This window comes from Mytilus californianus, unplaced genomic scaffold (genome assembly GCF_021869535.1).
Source record: "Mytilus californianus isolate M0D057914Y unplaced genomic scaffold, xbMytCali1.0.p SCAF_5, whole genome shotgun sequence".
Lineage (NCBI taxonomy): Eukaryota > Metazoa > Mollusca > Bivalvia > Mytilida > Mytilidae > Mytilus > Mytilus californianus.
Genome location: NW_026262701.1, coordinates 56,632,764 through 56,648,985, shown reverse-complemented (window position 1 = coordinate 56,648,985; position 16,222 = coordinate 56,632,764). Strand labels below are relative to the sequence as shown.

The 16,222-nt window shown below is 31.5% G+C and overlaps 1 protein-coding gene across 3 annotated transcripts in view; it reads right to left on the bottom strand.

Annotated features, from left to right (window-relative positions):
• Positions 1-2,367: 2,367 nt before the first annotated feature.
• The window catches only part of LOC127702907 (IgGFc-binding protein-like), a 37,247-nt gene continuing 23,392 nt past the window's right edge, over positions 2,368-16,222 (bottom strand). For all 3 annotated transcript variants that reach the window (XM_052207211.1, XM_052207210.1, XM_052207209.1), the window contains exons 2-9: positions 13,334-13,453; positions 12,555-12,674; positions 10,035-10,154; positions 9,084-9,203; positions 8,190-8,309; positions 7,483-7,602; positions 5,594-5,704; positions 2,368-3,874 (exon numbers count right to left, since the gene is read on the bottom strand). In XM_052207211.1, coding sequence (XP_052063171.1) covers positions 2,658-3,874; positions 5,594-5,704; positions 7,483-7,602; positions 8,190-8,309; positions 9,084-9,203; positions 10,035-10,154; positions 12,555-12,674; positions 13,334-13,453 — 2,048 coding nt within the window. In that variant the 3' untranslated portion in view covers positions 2,368-2,657. The remainder of the gene's footprint in view (positions 3,875-5,593; positions 5,705-7,482; positions 7,603-8,189; positions 8,310-9,083; positions 9,204-10,034; positions 10,155-12,554; positions 12,675-13,333; positions 13,454-16,222) is intronic.

Genomic DNA, 16,222 nt, shown 5'->3' with positions numbered 1-16,222 from the left:
TAAAGACATCTGTATAATGTTAAGCAACACTCTGAAATTAAACATAAATATCTTGATTATGAATCGCAATTTGAAATGATTGATATAATATAAAGATACGTCTGGGATAATCACTATTATAGCTATGGTTATTTAACCAATTTTTTTTTAGAAAACATGATACACTTAGAAAAAGAATACGGAAGAACAAATTTGGTTCAGATGCTTTTCCTTATTTTAAAGTTCCTAAATTCGTGTAACTGGGTGTGTTAAATTTCTCTTTTTAACCAAAATGTTATATTTTATTTGAAAATCATAATTTAATCTATCTGTTTTATTCCATACATTTTGTGACGAATAGTTCACTATACGCATTTTTTCCCAACAAATGACGTTTCACGTCATTAAGCCTGGAAATGCCATGGCGGGTCACACATGATCAGATTTGTTCTATGCATCAGCATTTAACAAAAACATTGGCTATTGGGTTGAGGTAGAGCTGCTGTATGGTGTTGGTCTGCTGTATATTTTATACCTTCCAAGAGTCTCCTCCAACAACACTCAACAAAGTAAATAAAGTACAACCTCTTCCCATGTATAGTAGTTTCATACTTTCTTGTTTTTGCTTAACATTTGGGAAACACCAGTATATTCTAAGCATAACCATGAAATTAATTCGTGGGCTTGTAGAGAAATGTTTGTTTAGTGGTCTTAATTGCACTTGAGAAGAAACAATGTTTTCAGGTTAATAGATACATGCGACTTCAGTTTTCACAAATGCGTCCATATTTCTTGTTTTGGGATTGAGAAGTCAAAACTAAATTCTGAAAAAAAATTGGATGTTTATGGCTCAAGGAAAAAAATCAGTGAGATTGGTGCATTTCTTTTGCTGTTAAGTATACACATATTTCTTTTTCAAGTTTCCCTATTCACATGTTGAGTTGAAGAAAGAGGAATTTCTTGATATCAATATAGCAACCTATGTTTTTATTACTTGTTTTTTCTGCTTTATATCGATCGGAGGAGTAAAGCCATTTTAAATGACTTTTATAGTTTGTTTATCTTGCACTGTTACACCGCTGTCCCAGGTAAATGTAAGTGGGGCGGTTTGGCGCCCGCAAACATATTTAACCCTGCGAATTCTGTATGTGCCTGTCGTAAGTCAGGAGACTGTAATTCAGTAGTTGTCGTATGTTGCTGTATATTATATTTGTTTTTCGTTCATTGTTTTGTACATACCTCAGGCCGTTAGTTTTCTCGTTTGAATTGTTTTTCATTTGTCATTTCGGGGCTGACTATGTGGTATGGATTTTGCTCATTGTTGAAGGCCGTATAGTGACCTATAGTTGTTAACTTCTATGTCATTTGGTGTCTGGTGAAGAGTTGTCTTATTGGAAATCATATCACATCTTATTTTTATATTGAATAATGGTTTCAAATATGTGTCGAAACTTCTCAATCAGGTAATGAATATGTTAAACAAGAACAGTGTCCAAATTTTAATACTAAGTATTATTCAAACGTCAAAAGTGTTGAAGTCAAATTTCAGTCGAGTTTTCAAAGTCAAATGTCAAGATATTTAAAGTCACGTTTTCGAGTTAAAATGTTGAAATTTAAAATTTTGAAATATCAAGAATTTGATAGACTAAGTGCAAATTTAGATGATGATCATAATTAAGGAGCAATGCAATAACATTCAACTTATAAAACCCACTATTATCAGATAACTCAGTTTGGTCAAATGTTATCCTTCGATCTCTGTACAGCATTCAAATTCGGTTACTCGATCTCAATCGGAAAATTAAAATAAAGTGGCATAAAGCATACATTTAAGAACCAGTACAGTTAGAAGAAAACCTACATCAGTATCAGGCCACTGTGACCACAGAATAAGTTGTTAATAATATGCTCTGAAAGCTCATCAGTGGAATATAAAAAAAAATATAAGTGCTAACATACCCTTAATATATGGACACATGTGTCCCTCCGGCTGCATGAAGACGATTAACGAGGATCTGGATTGGGTTTACAGAATAGAGCATAATGGGAAAAATGTGCAGAATAAAGGGCTAAAAAAATAAAAAATAGAGAAAAATACGCCAAAAAAAAAAAAAAAAAAGAGAATACTATAGGGTGCTAAAGTATAAAGAATAGAGAATGACAGGCAAGATTTATAAAGAATAGAGAAAAATGGTCTAAAAAATAAAGAATACAAAAATGAAGGACTCCCCCCCCCTTTTCCACACCCTCATTAACATGACCGAAATTGTCGTCTTCTGAAATTTGAAGCGGGTAACAACTGAGGGAATCCGGAAACAATCTCGAGATGTTCCAAAAGGGGTGTGATACAGGGTATGCGATACGGGGTATGCGATACAGAGTATGAGATACGGGTCTCCATCTTTATCAAATATTCAAAATAACAAGTACTAAATACATGATTTACAAAAATAACACTTACAAAGGGATAACATATAATAATGTAATATGCTACAGTGAAAACAGCCATTATTTTCATTTAAAAAGAGGACATCCTTTACCCATGTACAGGTAACACCTAGAGGTAAATAAATTTCCTTTTTACTATAGTTAACAACGTTCTTACATCCTACTGTTGAAATTCTTAAACTTAAAACTAAAAGTAATGCTTGTCATAATTAAGTAGTTATCGGCACAGTTTATGTTTTAAAAGCAATTCCTGCTGGATATCCATACGCTTCATAGTTAGTGTAATTTCCGTAGACCCACAAACCAAAACGTGTCTTCTCTCTATGGGTGATGTGATGTGGTCCACTAGATATAGGGATGCTAAAACTACTGAAGCGATATTCCTCTTGGGAAATGCTGAAAATATTTTTTAAATTCACGAATTTACCGTCAAGTACAAAGCCATCGACTGCGTTTGTTGCAACTGTGATGCTGATGAAACTTTCAAAATCTGTTGGAACCATGAAATCATAATCATACAGGTACTGCATGTACTGGTTAATTCCGGGAATTGTCATCATAAAGGCATCTCCATGCTTATCTGATAGCTCATGCGGGTAAATATGTACCATCACATCGCTTGCAGATGATACATATGAAATATGTGTATGGAAATAATCCAGAAAGTCTCTAGATTTTAGAACGTTTGTGGTGCGATGGTTACCATTCTTCAACACTACGTTTGTATTATTTACAGCAAGCACGCGAACTGTATTTTCAGGTCGATAATTTAGATATGGAATCACGTAAAGATTGTCTAGTTGATTTGTGGGTAATACCATTTCAATGAACGGCTGACAGCTACTAATTTTTTTATCAATATAATTGCATCTGTTTCCACTGACGACAACAACGGGCTTAGATGAAATGATTCTTGTCCCCGTTAAGTCTGACGAGTGAAACATTTGAAATGATGTATACTTATTGAGTACTAATGTTAATGTTTGATTGTTAGAATATTGTATGTTGTCATAGGAAATTGTTCCATCTTTCATTTTAAAGTTTATTTCTATTACTGTATTTGAATACACAGAAGATAAGGCAAATACACTCTGACATATGCTGTTATATACAGTGAACGAGGGAATGACATAATCTACAGATACAAATCGAGTTGGAAGAACAAAAAATCCTTCGGAAAATTCGGGAAGAAAAATAAATCCATAAAGGAGGATCGGGACATTGGAATGTATTTCTACTCCAGCCTGGTGTAAACCATTTGTCATTAATACATTGGAATCAAGGATATAAGTACTATAAGCTGAATCCAATGTTACTGAAACATTTTTATTGTTTGCGAAATAGAAAATAGACAATTCCCCCCTTCTGTTAACTGCTGGTAATATTCTTGGTGATGGGCTGCTGTATGCTTGGTGAAATATCACAATAAAATCTTTCTCTCTTCCATCTGCAAAAGGTTTAAAAAATAAAAATTAAAAAGTTGTTTATTATCTTTCGAAAAAGAAGTCAAAGTTTTAAAACTGATACTACGTGCATCAATATAGAAACAATAACAATATTTATCTTTTGTTTACACGTATCAATAAAATAATCCGAATAGTTAAGAACAAGAAATTGGAAAGTTTTACTACGAAATGTTTGCTTAAAAAAACAATATTCGCGCAGTGACAAAATAAGGAGAAAGGGACTTTTCTTTAAAGTTTGATGAACAGGTATAACTTTAGGAAAACAAAAAATATATATAAATCGCTGTTTATCTCACCATGATTTTTTAACTACAACAGCGGCGTTACAAATTGCATTTTATAGGCAAATTATATGGTTGCATCCTTAAGGCTATTGCCGATATAGAAATACAAATACTACAACGTAAAAACATGCGTAAAAACAACAGACTGCTGATATCTTCAATCAAATATATTCACTAGTTTATGTTATATGTTTTAATAAAGGTATAACTTTCATTTCATTACATTATAACAACAGTTTGTAGTTTTATACTTTTCTTTATCCTTAACGCTTACTATAACATTTTAATATGAAATGTGTTGTCAATTAGAGAAATCGGGACATTTATAAAATAACAGATTTCGTATGAAATTTAACTCGCTGTGATCACATTATGAGGTAATTGCAAGGTTAGGAGGAAACAAGACGTTCATAATGTCTGTAAAATACAATATGCTTAATTGCGAAATCGGATGACGCCTGCAAAAAATTGTTGAACAACGTTGAACATTTTTATGATTAAACTAAATTTAAAAGATCAATATAAATATTTAAAAAAAGAAATTGTGATAGATTTCACAGTTATAACATTGCAAAGTATTCTGATTCGGTATTAAGCATCCATTTGATAGAAGTCAAACTGTTCAGGTCTAAATCTGTATAACTAGTAGTAATGTATCCTCCTGTAATGTGTTCCTGAAGACGATATTGACTAAAAAGTTAGCTCTAAGTGTTGGATTAATTATACTCATTTGTCACAAAGACAGATTAATATTGATATAAATTTAACTTATTGTTTTAAAAGAATATATTTCACAAATAGGATAACAAGAGTCATCACAGATATTGAACACTACTACAGATTGTTATGATTTACACCGAATAACAAATGTAATTCTCCTTAATACCAATTTCTTCCAAAACATATACGTTTATTTCGCAATTGCATAAATGTATATCTTATTTTAAAATTAACCTTGCTTGTCAATACGTATTTATATTCTATTATTTACAACCCGGCAAAAAAAAATAACAATTGAAAGTATGGGTAATATTATTGCATCTGTTGACCAGAAAAAGGGATATCTATAATGATATCAATTACAATTTTGCTATTTAATGTTATGAAAATATAGACTGTTTCTAGTGTTAGAAATTAGTAATTTATTCACAATTTTGAAACATAAAATAGATGGACATTTACATAGTATCTAAAATTGGGGTTTTTCTGCACAAAGTATTGGATCGATGACTGGTAAATTATAACGTCCCAATAATTTTTATCTTTAAAATTGATGCGTGCTTTCTAGCTTGATACCATTATGACATACTTCAGATAGGGCTATAACAAAATATGTGCATCAATCGTTATCACTTATTGTAATGCGTATAACTTCAAAAGGAAGAAAAAAAAAAAAAACACCGTTAATATCATTACCTGCATACTGACAGTTATCACCAAGATAGCCGTCCACACATATACATCTGTGTCTGTTTTCAGATATCAGACATTTGCCACCATTCAAACACTGTTCAAAAGCACACTTACCTTTCAAAAAATAAAAGCGAGTTCAGGTAATATGAATTTAAGGGATGTTAAAACTGAAAGATAGAATATGAACATACACGAAATTAAAAAACTATCTTTTCATTTCCTAGCTCTGGACTGATACCGCTGCTGGTAAGTTTAGTTCCCGATGGTATCATCAGCTCATTAGTCGGTGCTTCGGTACTAACAAGATTTATATAGCCTTCTATTCTTAAATTCCACATTGATAAATAAAGAAATTATAAAAAAAACACTAAAGTTCCAATTTCCTCAGGCAAAATTAACCTTAGATGATTTTAACTGTGTTTTTATGTTCCCTTTGGTGATGAGTTTACTTAGTAATATATCTCCTAACGTTTCTACGCATTTATACATACTGGGTTTGAACGTTCATGGTAAAGGTCAGTCCAGAAAAGTGCTTCGGACGCACGACATTTATAAAGTGCCATTTTCATTTACAACTTACAATTTACATACCACATATATCTAGCTTATTAGCAATGAATTCCATTTTATGAGATTCATTCTCATTTGTTCATAACTGATATTTTGAACATTGTGCAATTATCTTGAACTTATACATGACATTCCGAATAGTTAGATAAATCTCAAGTCTATGTTTGAGTTTTGATTAAAACGTACATGACACGTCGCTGAGAAAAACACTTTAGTTTGAGCTGTGGAGTTTTTGACCCCCAAATCATTATGCATCTTTCAATATGACGGTTAATTGTAAAATTAAGGTAGTTGATTTCGAAAAAAAATTGTCCTGTATGTTTGGTTGAGTTTTATTTGCGTGAAATTCGTGATTTATCGACAATACTTTTGGGGACTTACATATAATTGTTACCTAACAGAATTTAAAGAATAGTTTTACGAGTAATTATGAACAAAAAAAAAAAAAAAACAAAGATTTATAGTAGGTATTAAATTATGTTGTTATTTGGTGAAAAGTTGAAATTGTGTTAATGTGTAGAAAAACATCGACTGGCCATCATTTTGGCTTTTACGAAAACTGATTACGGTTAACTGTTTTAATCATTAACCTTGGAAACTGTGTGAATAAACGATAGAGAAAAAATAAACGGTAGAATCATGCATGATTCTATTCCTCATTAATATATTCTACAAAATTTAATCGATGTTCACAATAAATCGAAAAAAAATAAACATTATTAGTTCAAAATTATGATCCTTCTTTTGACAAAAAATAGTAAATCTGATGGTTTCAAACACAATTCTAATAGCATAAACTTATAATTGTTAACGTTGTGACATGATTGCTATCTGAAATGAACAGCAGTTCGTTCGATTTCTAGTGTCGCAAGTACTGTTTCAGCATGATATACTACTAAATTGTAGAGCTGGTAGAGTCTTAACGATAAACTTACTCTTTTTAAGCTCAAATCTTATTATCCATTTACTTGTCGCATTTTATTGTGTAACAAATATGTATTCCATTCTATAATATGCAGATTAATTTATTTTCGATATCCTTATTCATTTTGCTGACAAGGAGCATATATATGTTTGTGTGCTACTTGTTAAGCTACTAAGATATACAATGTACCACTACTTACTTTTATGGTTTATGATCTAGTGCAGTGTCTCCTTATTCATATTAATTTTATTGAAGACAAAAGCTAGTTTAAGTTTTGTTCAATTTTGTAATTGAAATGAACTTGATGAATTCATGCCATATTTGTAAATTTAATTCTAAGTCTGATTCAGAATAAAGCCCCCGGGCTTAAATTTTATCTTAAAACTATAAATCTTACTTTTCTCACATAACTGTCCATTCCAGTAGTCCTGTTCACAGCAAACACAACGATTATTTCTGCATTGTAATGTTGCTTTACATTCAAGTGACGAATTGCAAAGATAATTCTCGTCTTTTTCTGAAAGCACATTATATTAAACATTATTAAATATATGTGCTGTTCTATTTTTAAGCACCTAAAAGCGACATAATCACCATTAATGCATAAGTGAAAAATGAATTTCTATTTTGCCACAGTTTGCTATCGCATTGATTTATCACGAATTAATGTATATACATGTACACATAATTTAAGAGTTGCTCCATTATAGATATCACTATCATTCATTCTGTCTGTTCAATATTCTTATTTTGTTTTGCTTTGTATCATCGTTTTAGTTTTTTCCTTATTTCCTTTTACACATTTTACCCCTTTTCCAGCTTTCCGACAGGTAAAAACAGTTATTCACTGGCAATGATAACTTAAAAGACTAAAAAACTTCCTATTCTTGGATTTCATTGGTACAAAAATTCTCTTTTTGTATTAAATATTTCTATTTTAACTTATATTATGAATTATAAAATTTCCTACCTTTTTTATTTGAACAAAAGTAAGAAAATGTTCGGGTTGAATTTTTTCCAAATTGCTTTTGTCACCAAACCCCTTATATTAGTTACGGATAAATTAAAATCCAGTGTAATATAATTCTCACAAAAGATTTATACTTATTGAACACGTTGATCCTGTCCAATAGTCAGACGATGCACACTGACATACACTCCTAGCACAATATAAAGTGGTTCCACATTCCTCCTCTTTCCTACATACCTCATCAATGTATTTTTCTGAAGAAAAAAATTATTGTGTAAACAATATACCAATGTCAGTTAGGATCACAGACATTTTTTAAGTCGAGGTACATGTACATACAAGAAAACAAAGGTATATGTATTCAACATGTATCATCCTGCAGACAATTTTGTTCGTAACAAGTAACAAAGCTCAAATTCAAGAATATGACAAACTGATAACATATCACATTAAGAAGAAAAAAAAAGTGTTTAGCAATTATGACATTCGAACATAAAATAAATAACAAAAAGATAAATCAGAATCGCAGTAATATACCTTTATCGATAAGACGGTGTAGACCTAATGTAAATGAAAATAACACTGTTATAAATTTCGTGCGTCCAAAGTGCTTTTCTTTTTCTTTTTAACTTTACCAGGAACGCTAAAAACCTAACATCTGAAAACTGAGGATATATAAATATGTGAATACGTGAGGAGCTATATAACCACATTGGACATCAATTGAAGCTTCCTAATGACCATCAAATTTTGCAGATAGATAAAACTAAATTTCGAATACGGGACGTCGTGGTCCTCTGCGAGTGCGCAACATTCAAAGACAGACCTAATGGGTAAACACAATTTTTAGATAACCACTTTAATGTATAAATCTATATTTAATATGACATGTATTAAGAGTCAAATAATGTTTTTTGATATGGTGAGTTGTCTTCGTTTTTGTTTATTTATAGGCTTGAACGTTAAACGTCCGAGAATGTACAAAACAGGGAAGACAATAGAAATGCACGTAATAATAAATATCTTACTCGTAAAACATTTCCATTTGTCCCAATACTCAGATTCTAAGCACTTACACAAAGATTGCCTGCACTGGAGATTTTCTACACATTCTGTAGAAGATCTACATGAATGTCCAACCAATTGTTCTGAAATTGAAGACAAGCTGAATTTCTATGTTAACATGGATGCCTAATTATGAAAATGGTGTTAACAAACCATCCAATCATTGTGAAAACTCATGTCAATAAAGGCAACCATGCCTAATGACGTTTCAAAGTAGAAGGAATACTTTTGAGGATTTTTAAAATGAACTCTAAAGCCTATATTTCGAAATTTTTGTTTAGAGAAATAAATTTTCATGTGTAATGTCGTGTGATATTCGACGAAGAGATATATGATATACCAGAATAGTCGTCCGATCTGTCAATTTAAAAATTGTATACTATTCCCTATCGTGACATTTTGACTGGTCTGAATTTGTTAGGCGTTGTTTGCATCACAATGAACGCCTACTCTGTCTACGCAACGGATTGCGCTCCGATTAGAATTAATACGATTTCCCAGAAGTTTAAATTTGAACATTATAAAAAGGATGGGCAAGCCTAGAGTTACTAAATAAAAATGTAGCTGACTTCCATTTGAGTGTTGAAATCTCGTTACCCACTTGATGCAGTTATATGTAGAATATGTGAATAGCAGCCTGTGGAAATAACAGCATTTAGATAGGAGGACATCTTGAAACTATTTTTTATACAATGGCAATTGTAATTATTTTGAATTTGTTTGAAAAATGTTTACCTGCTGAATTATATAGCCTTAAATAGAAATAAATGGAACAGCAATCAATTTAATACGCATCAAACCAATAGTATGTTACGCTCAAATGATTCCAAATCGGTTAGATCTACTAAATGCTTTCATTTTTAGCGTTGAAAGTGGTATGACATTTTAGATCTTAATGTAAATATGTTACTTACTAAATATACATTTGTTTCCATTCCAAAATAAATCGACAGGACATTGACATATTTCATCTTCGCAAAGGAGTTTTGCACCGCATTCATTTGAATTTGTACAAGTATCATTAGCAGTCTTTTCTGTAAAAAAAAATTCTTGAATTTGGAACAATGTCAATAAGTTAATTTCTTTTATTTTAGATTTACAAATATAAAACGAATGTTGAAATTTGCTTTCTTTTATATATCATCGCGATAAATCTTTGCAGTTGTGTTCACGGAAAATCGGTATTCTTTCTTATGTTGTCCCCTTGACAATTAGAAAAACAGACATGATCCATTTTAACTAATGCGGTCAAATACAATTAACACTTTGTAAAGTCCGTGCGTCCGACGCGATTTTCCGTATTTACTTCATAAGGAACAATGAAGACAAATGGCACCTTCAATAATTCAATAAGTACCAAAACATTGACTACTGAGTTGATTATACGTAGGGGACTAACAGTCCGTCATGAATGGTATCGACCTAGTATATATTGCAAGTAAATGCAGAATTTCATGGGGTATGTATAAATGAACAATCCAAAATTCTAATTTATGAAACTGTTTTTTACATATGCTACACAGTGTATTTAGATTTTTTGTGTGTGTGGGATAAAAGATTACTTATTCGTAATGCAGGACTGTACAATTAGATTTGAGATATTTTAGAAGAGAAAGTATGGTAAAGGTAATTTTTTGACTCCAAGAAATGCAAAATTTGGTTAAATTTGTATTTCCGTTAAAATCATGTTAAATTTGAACGTTAATGAATAACTGATGAAAAAGATGATACTGTATAGTCTAAAAACATTAGTTCTAAACTGGTATTTCTGATATCTTTATTACTCGAAACTACGTAAATTTAACATAGTTTTGTATTTGGAAAAAAAATGAACATTTAACAATATGGAATATCCGTTTCACCGATGATAGCGGATATGTTCCTTATGTCGTAACTACAATCCCGTCTTCTTTTCCCGAATGTGACCTTCCGAATTAGACTTATTAACGAGTTTGTTCTTACATGAGCAACACGACGGGTACCACATGTGGAGCAGGATCTGCTTAACCTTCCGGATCACCTGAGATCACCCCCAGTTTTTGGTGGGGTTCGTGTTGCTCAGTCTTTAGTTTTCTATGTTGTGTTTTGTGTACTATTGTTTGTCTGTTCGTCTTTTTCTTCTAGCCATGGCGTTGTCAGTTTATTATCGACTTATGACTTTGAATGTCCCTCTGGTATCTTTCGCCTCTCCTTAACAAAAAGTAATGTAAGTGAAAGTACAAACAACTGCCGTTATGACAACTTAAAGCAAACCATTAATTATGATAAGGTTAAAACATTAATAACAATATTTGAGGTTATTTGTATTTCTTTCATTTAAAGACGTTTGTAGGCCTGAAAGGACCATTAGCTGTTAAATTCATGATCACCGATTTCACTAAAATTCTTATATATAATTGTCAACATACTAAAACGTAATAACAAATTGCAAAAAGTAAAAAAAAAAAAAAAACAGCATTTAACAATGCATGCACTCGTTATATTGTATCATCATTTCGTGCGTATTTTAGACTAGACGCCATCTAATTGACCATCGAGGTTACCTTCTACGACAGCCTATAGTCATTCGACCTAATATAAACATAAATATAAATATAAATAGACGTATAAGCTCGTAAAAGAGGAGCGAAAGATACCAAAGGGACATTCAAACTCATAAGTCGAAAATAAACTGACAACGCCATGGCTAAAAAAGAAAAAGACAAACAGACAAACAATAGTACACAAAACACAACATAGAAAACTAAAGACTCGTAGAGTTATGAAATTATAATTTTCCAGGTTAGTTTGATTTCATGTCATAAATTATAAAAAAAAAGTTTTACCTGTATATGAATGGTTTCTTGTAGGCCGAACCGGTTAAAGACGATTTGTTCGTGTTGGCTCCCTTGTGTCACTGTTCAATGTTGACTTTCGTTTCTTTTTAATAACTGAACACGTTTAGGGCATGCGTAACCGATCTTCAGCTAAAGGTTAAGATATGGTTACATGAAAACGGATTCAACGAGGTTGAGTTGTTGACTTGCAAGCCTATACATTTGTGATGATTTTCTGTTATCTAATTTTGACCAAATTGACCCAAAGTGACTGCTAATAGCGCAATATTATTTCAATATTACACTTTTAAAATTGCTTGAAACCAAAATTATTTTTTTTGTCTGAATTGCACCTAATGCCCCATCAACTACATATTGTTTGAAGTATTCAACATTAAAAACACTGACATCTGGAGGATATTGTTTGTTACATTCAAAACACGTTTTTCTTTTTTAAATTCTAGCGCCAGCAATGCGACCTTTCCATAAATTCTCCAACACACCTCTATCTTATCGAAAATATTTCTCTTACATTGATTTCAAAACTCTCATTTACAAATGTGCTCGTGATGTTTTACGTCGGGAATCATGTTTATGTTTGACATAATTATTACTTACTACTTAAGCAGGTATCCCTATTCCAGTAGTGCATCTGTGCACATTGACAGGTACCATATATACAGAACAATGTTGTCCCGCATTCTGTAGTATGCTTGCATTTTGATTTAAAAGTTTTCTCTTAAAAAATATAATAAAAAGTATTTAAAATACATACGTGCATATAAATACTTTTGAAATTATAAATTGAAAATGTTTGAATTATACTTATTATGGTTTAAAACATTTAATCACATAACCGGAGTCCACTTTCTCGACAAAAGTGCCGAATTGCTATCGCATATGATCTTAATATATCAATGTTATACAGGACAGATTTGTTCACCATGTGTAAAGTTATTGAAAGAAAATCAATATTCTAGTATTTTGTGTCCATTCTCTATTGATGTTTTTATTTATGCATATGTGTAATGCAAAAGAAAACAATTATTGAAAACAAAACGTTAATCATCATTTTACAAAATATTGATGTATGTTTAAGCAATTACAATTTCAATTACCATATTAAGCATAGCAGGATGCTTTCATCCCGGTCCAGATCCTTTTGCAATTTCCTTGATTTTTGTTTGTTACTTTAATTTGCGTTCTTACTCGACTTATAAGATTTGAACACCGGTAAAGTTAAGCTTGCTGTCTAAATTTAAAACAAATGATTGAAGAGAGACCATAACCAGATGCATGAATATTGTGTAATTTAAACTATTATTAAAGTGACATTTATCAATATTTATAATAGATAATGTTTTCACTGTCGTCATTATAATCGCATGTGTTAATACCATTAATGCAGTCTGTACCGTTCCAGATGTGGTTTTCGCAACACTGACATTGTCCATTGACACAAACCAGCTTCCCAAAACACTGATATGTAGTCTCACACGAGGAATTAATAATCTGCCCTTTACAACAAAAAATAATTGTTATTCAAGTTGTAAGTAGAAATTGAGAACAATGCGTTATCTTTTTTTTTAGGTAGACATAATGGGTTTTTTTTTCTGGACCGTTGTGATGTATTTTCTTAGAATCCAATCAAGTAGTCCATTTAAGGATATAAGAATAGTTTATACTCATTCTCCATTAGTAATTAAGAATTTTGAGGCGGTTATCGGCAAACATGTACGATCATTCATAAATATTGTGTACTGTATTATTTTTTATTGTTACTCGTGTGTTTGTAGTACGTATATTTTCCTATATAAACTGTTAAGTACTTTGAGACAGATAATGGCAACTGCATGTACATTTATGGCAATAGATTTTTTTCATATTACCGACTTTTGTCTCCGGAGTTTATATTTTTTCGACAGGTTATCTTTCCTGTAGTAGGACATCCTGGTACCCGATCAAGTCAAATAAGAGCGACTTAGAGAAGTAAAATCAAGCTTACAATCGGTACAATTTGGATGGAAAATCAATTGTTTTATATTTTCTTTACACAAAATCATTGGAAAACAGTTAACTTTCCCCCCAAATTGAACCGATTATATGTTTGATTTTCCTTCTTCTGGTTGCCCTTATCTGACAGAGTGCCGGAATGTCCTACCATAGAGTAGGTAGCATGTCGAAAAATAATATAATCCGGAGTCAAAAGTCGGTAATATGAAAATAGTCTATTTATTGATAAGGTAAAATTATTATTTATTTTTTACCGGTGTTTTTATCTTTGTAAAAAAAACTCCACGGTAAATTTGAAAAGGTAGAGTCCATAAAAATTGAAACAAATAAAAGTTAAACTTTATCAACCAACGGAAAGGAAGGAAAACAAATGTCATATTTCTTACTTGATACAGACATTTGCCAAAAGATTGTGAATTAAACCTGGTTTTATAGCTGGCTAAACCTCCCATTTGTATGACAGTTGTTAATAGTTTTGTTATAATGACAAAATTGGATGAGCAACCCAAACAGACATAATAGTTTAATGTGAAAATAATTGAGATCCAGCAGCAAAACTGTTTCAACAAACATTACAGACATGTAACACAACTGACAAAAAAAAATAAAAAAATAAACCAAACGTACAGTACGGTGACCTGTAGTTCTTAACTTACATGTCATTTGGTCTCTTGTGAAGAGTTGTCTCATTCGCAATCATATCACATCCTCTTATTTTTAGGTATACAAATAAAAGCGCTGTTATTTTGCTTTTTGTTAAATAACTCAGTTAAGGATGTACTTAGGTGAAGTAAAAAAAATCTAGAATTTAAAACTGATACTATAAGACAGAAGAGCATTAGTTAAGGAACAAAATAAGCTAAACAAATTATAGGTTATGGAACTCCTTTTTGAGATATTTGATTTTTAAAAAATGTGGGAAAAGGCTGTCTCGGACTTTTACCTCATATTTAGCATTGGCATTATTTGGGTCTCGAATCGTAAGAAAAAAAATCTAGAATCTTTTTCAATTTTGGTTAAGACTTTTTTATGAGCTATTGAAGTCTTCTATGAAAAGAAATATGGGTGATATGGGGCAAAATATTTTACCCTGTTAAGTAGGAAAAAAACCGAAAGAGTCTGACTAAAATCCCTACACCTCACCAGAGTACATCCTTAATTAAAAAAAACGCCAACAAAAGTGTTATGGTGGTTAATAGTAAATACCGATTTTCTAGGTAAATGCTTTTGTTTAACTGTTTGATTGTACTTACGTTTCCACTGCTCCAAGGTTGTAAAGACAATGTTTATTATAATATTTTATATTTTAACATGGTCATGTGTTCACGTGCTTGGCCAAATTTAGGTAAATCGTCAATGGTTGCCAATAAGTCTGATTTTTTTTGTTTTCTGTTTTTTTTTGTTTTTTTCGTTGGAAGAATATTGTGTCGAATGAAAGTATAGAGATTTAAATAAAAACAGGTAGACAATTTTTTTTCAACTGCTTTTTATAGTTTGTTTTTTATGTTGAACTGTTACACCACTGTCCCAGGTTAGGGGGAGGGTTGGCGCCTTTAAACGAGTTTAACACCGCCACATTCTGTATGTGCCTGTCCCAAGTAAGGAGCCTGTGATTCAGTGGTTGTAAATTGTTGCTGTGTAACATATTTGTTTTTCGTTCCTTATTTTGTACATGAATTAGGGCGTTAGTTTTCTCGTTTGAATTGTTTTACATTTGTCATTACGGGGCCTTTTATAGCTGACTATGCGGTATGGGATTTGCTCATTGTTGAAGGCCGTACGGTGACCTATAGTTGTTAATTTCTGTGTCATTTGGTCTCTTGTGGAGAGGTGTCTCATTGGCAATCATACCACATCTTATTTTTATATAGACAAAGGTTTAATATTTTGAAAATATTACAAATACCCTTGATGAAGTGTTCCTGAAATGTTACGATTTAATAAACGTTAAATCCACTTCATTTTGGACTCTGTTGGATAGTTTTCTCTTTGGCAATTATACCACATCTCCTTACTTTCTATTAAGTTATGGATGACATGGTTAGTATGATTTGTTTTGTATTGATAGTTGTTGATGAACATCAAAACACAGTTTGATAGAAGACAACATATCGACTTCAATTAACATATCCATGCATTCATCAAAACGGTAACTACCTGAGTACTGCTTTAACGGGTTTGTTGTTAGGCCTTTTTTTAAGTCAGCCTTCTATAAATTTTTATACCGATACAACATGAACAACTTAAAAAAAAATATGAATTCCAGACAGAGA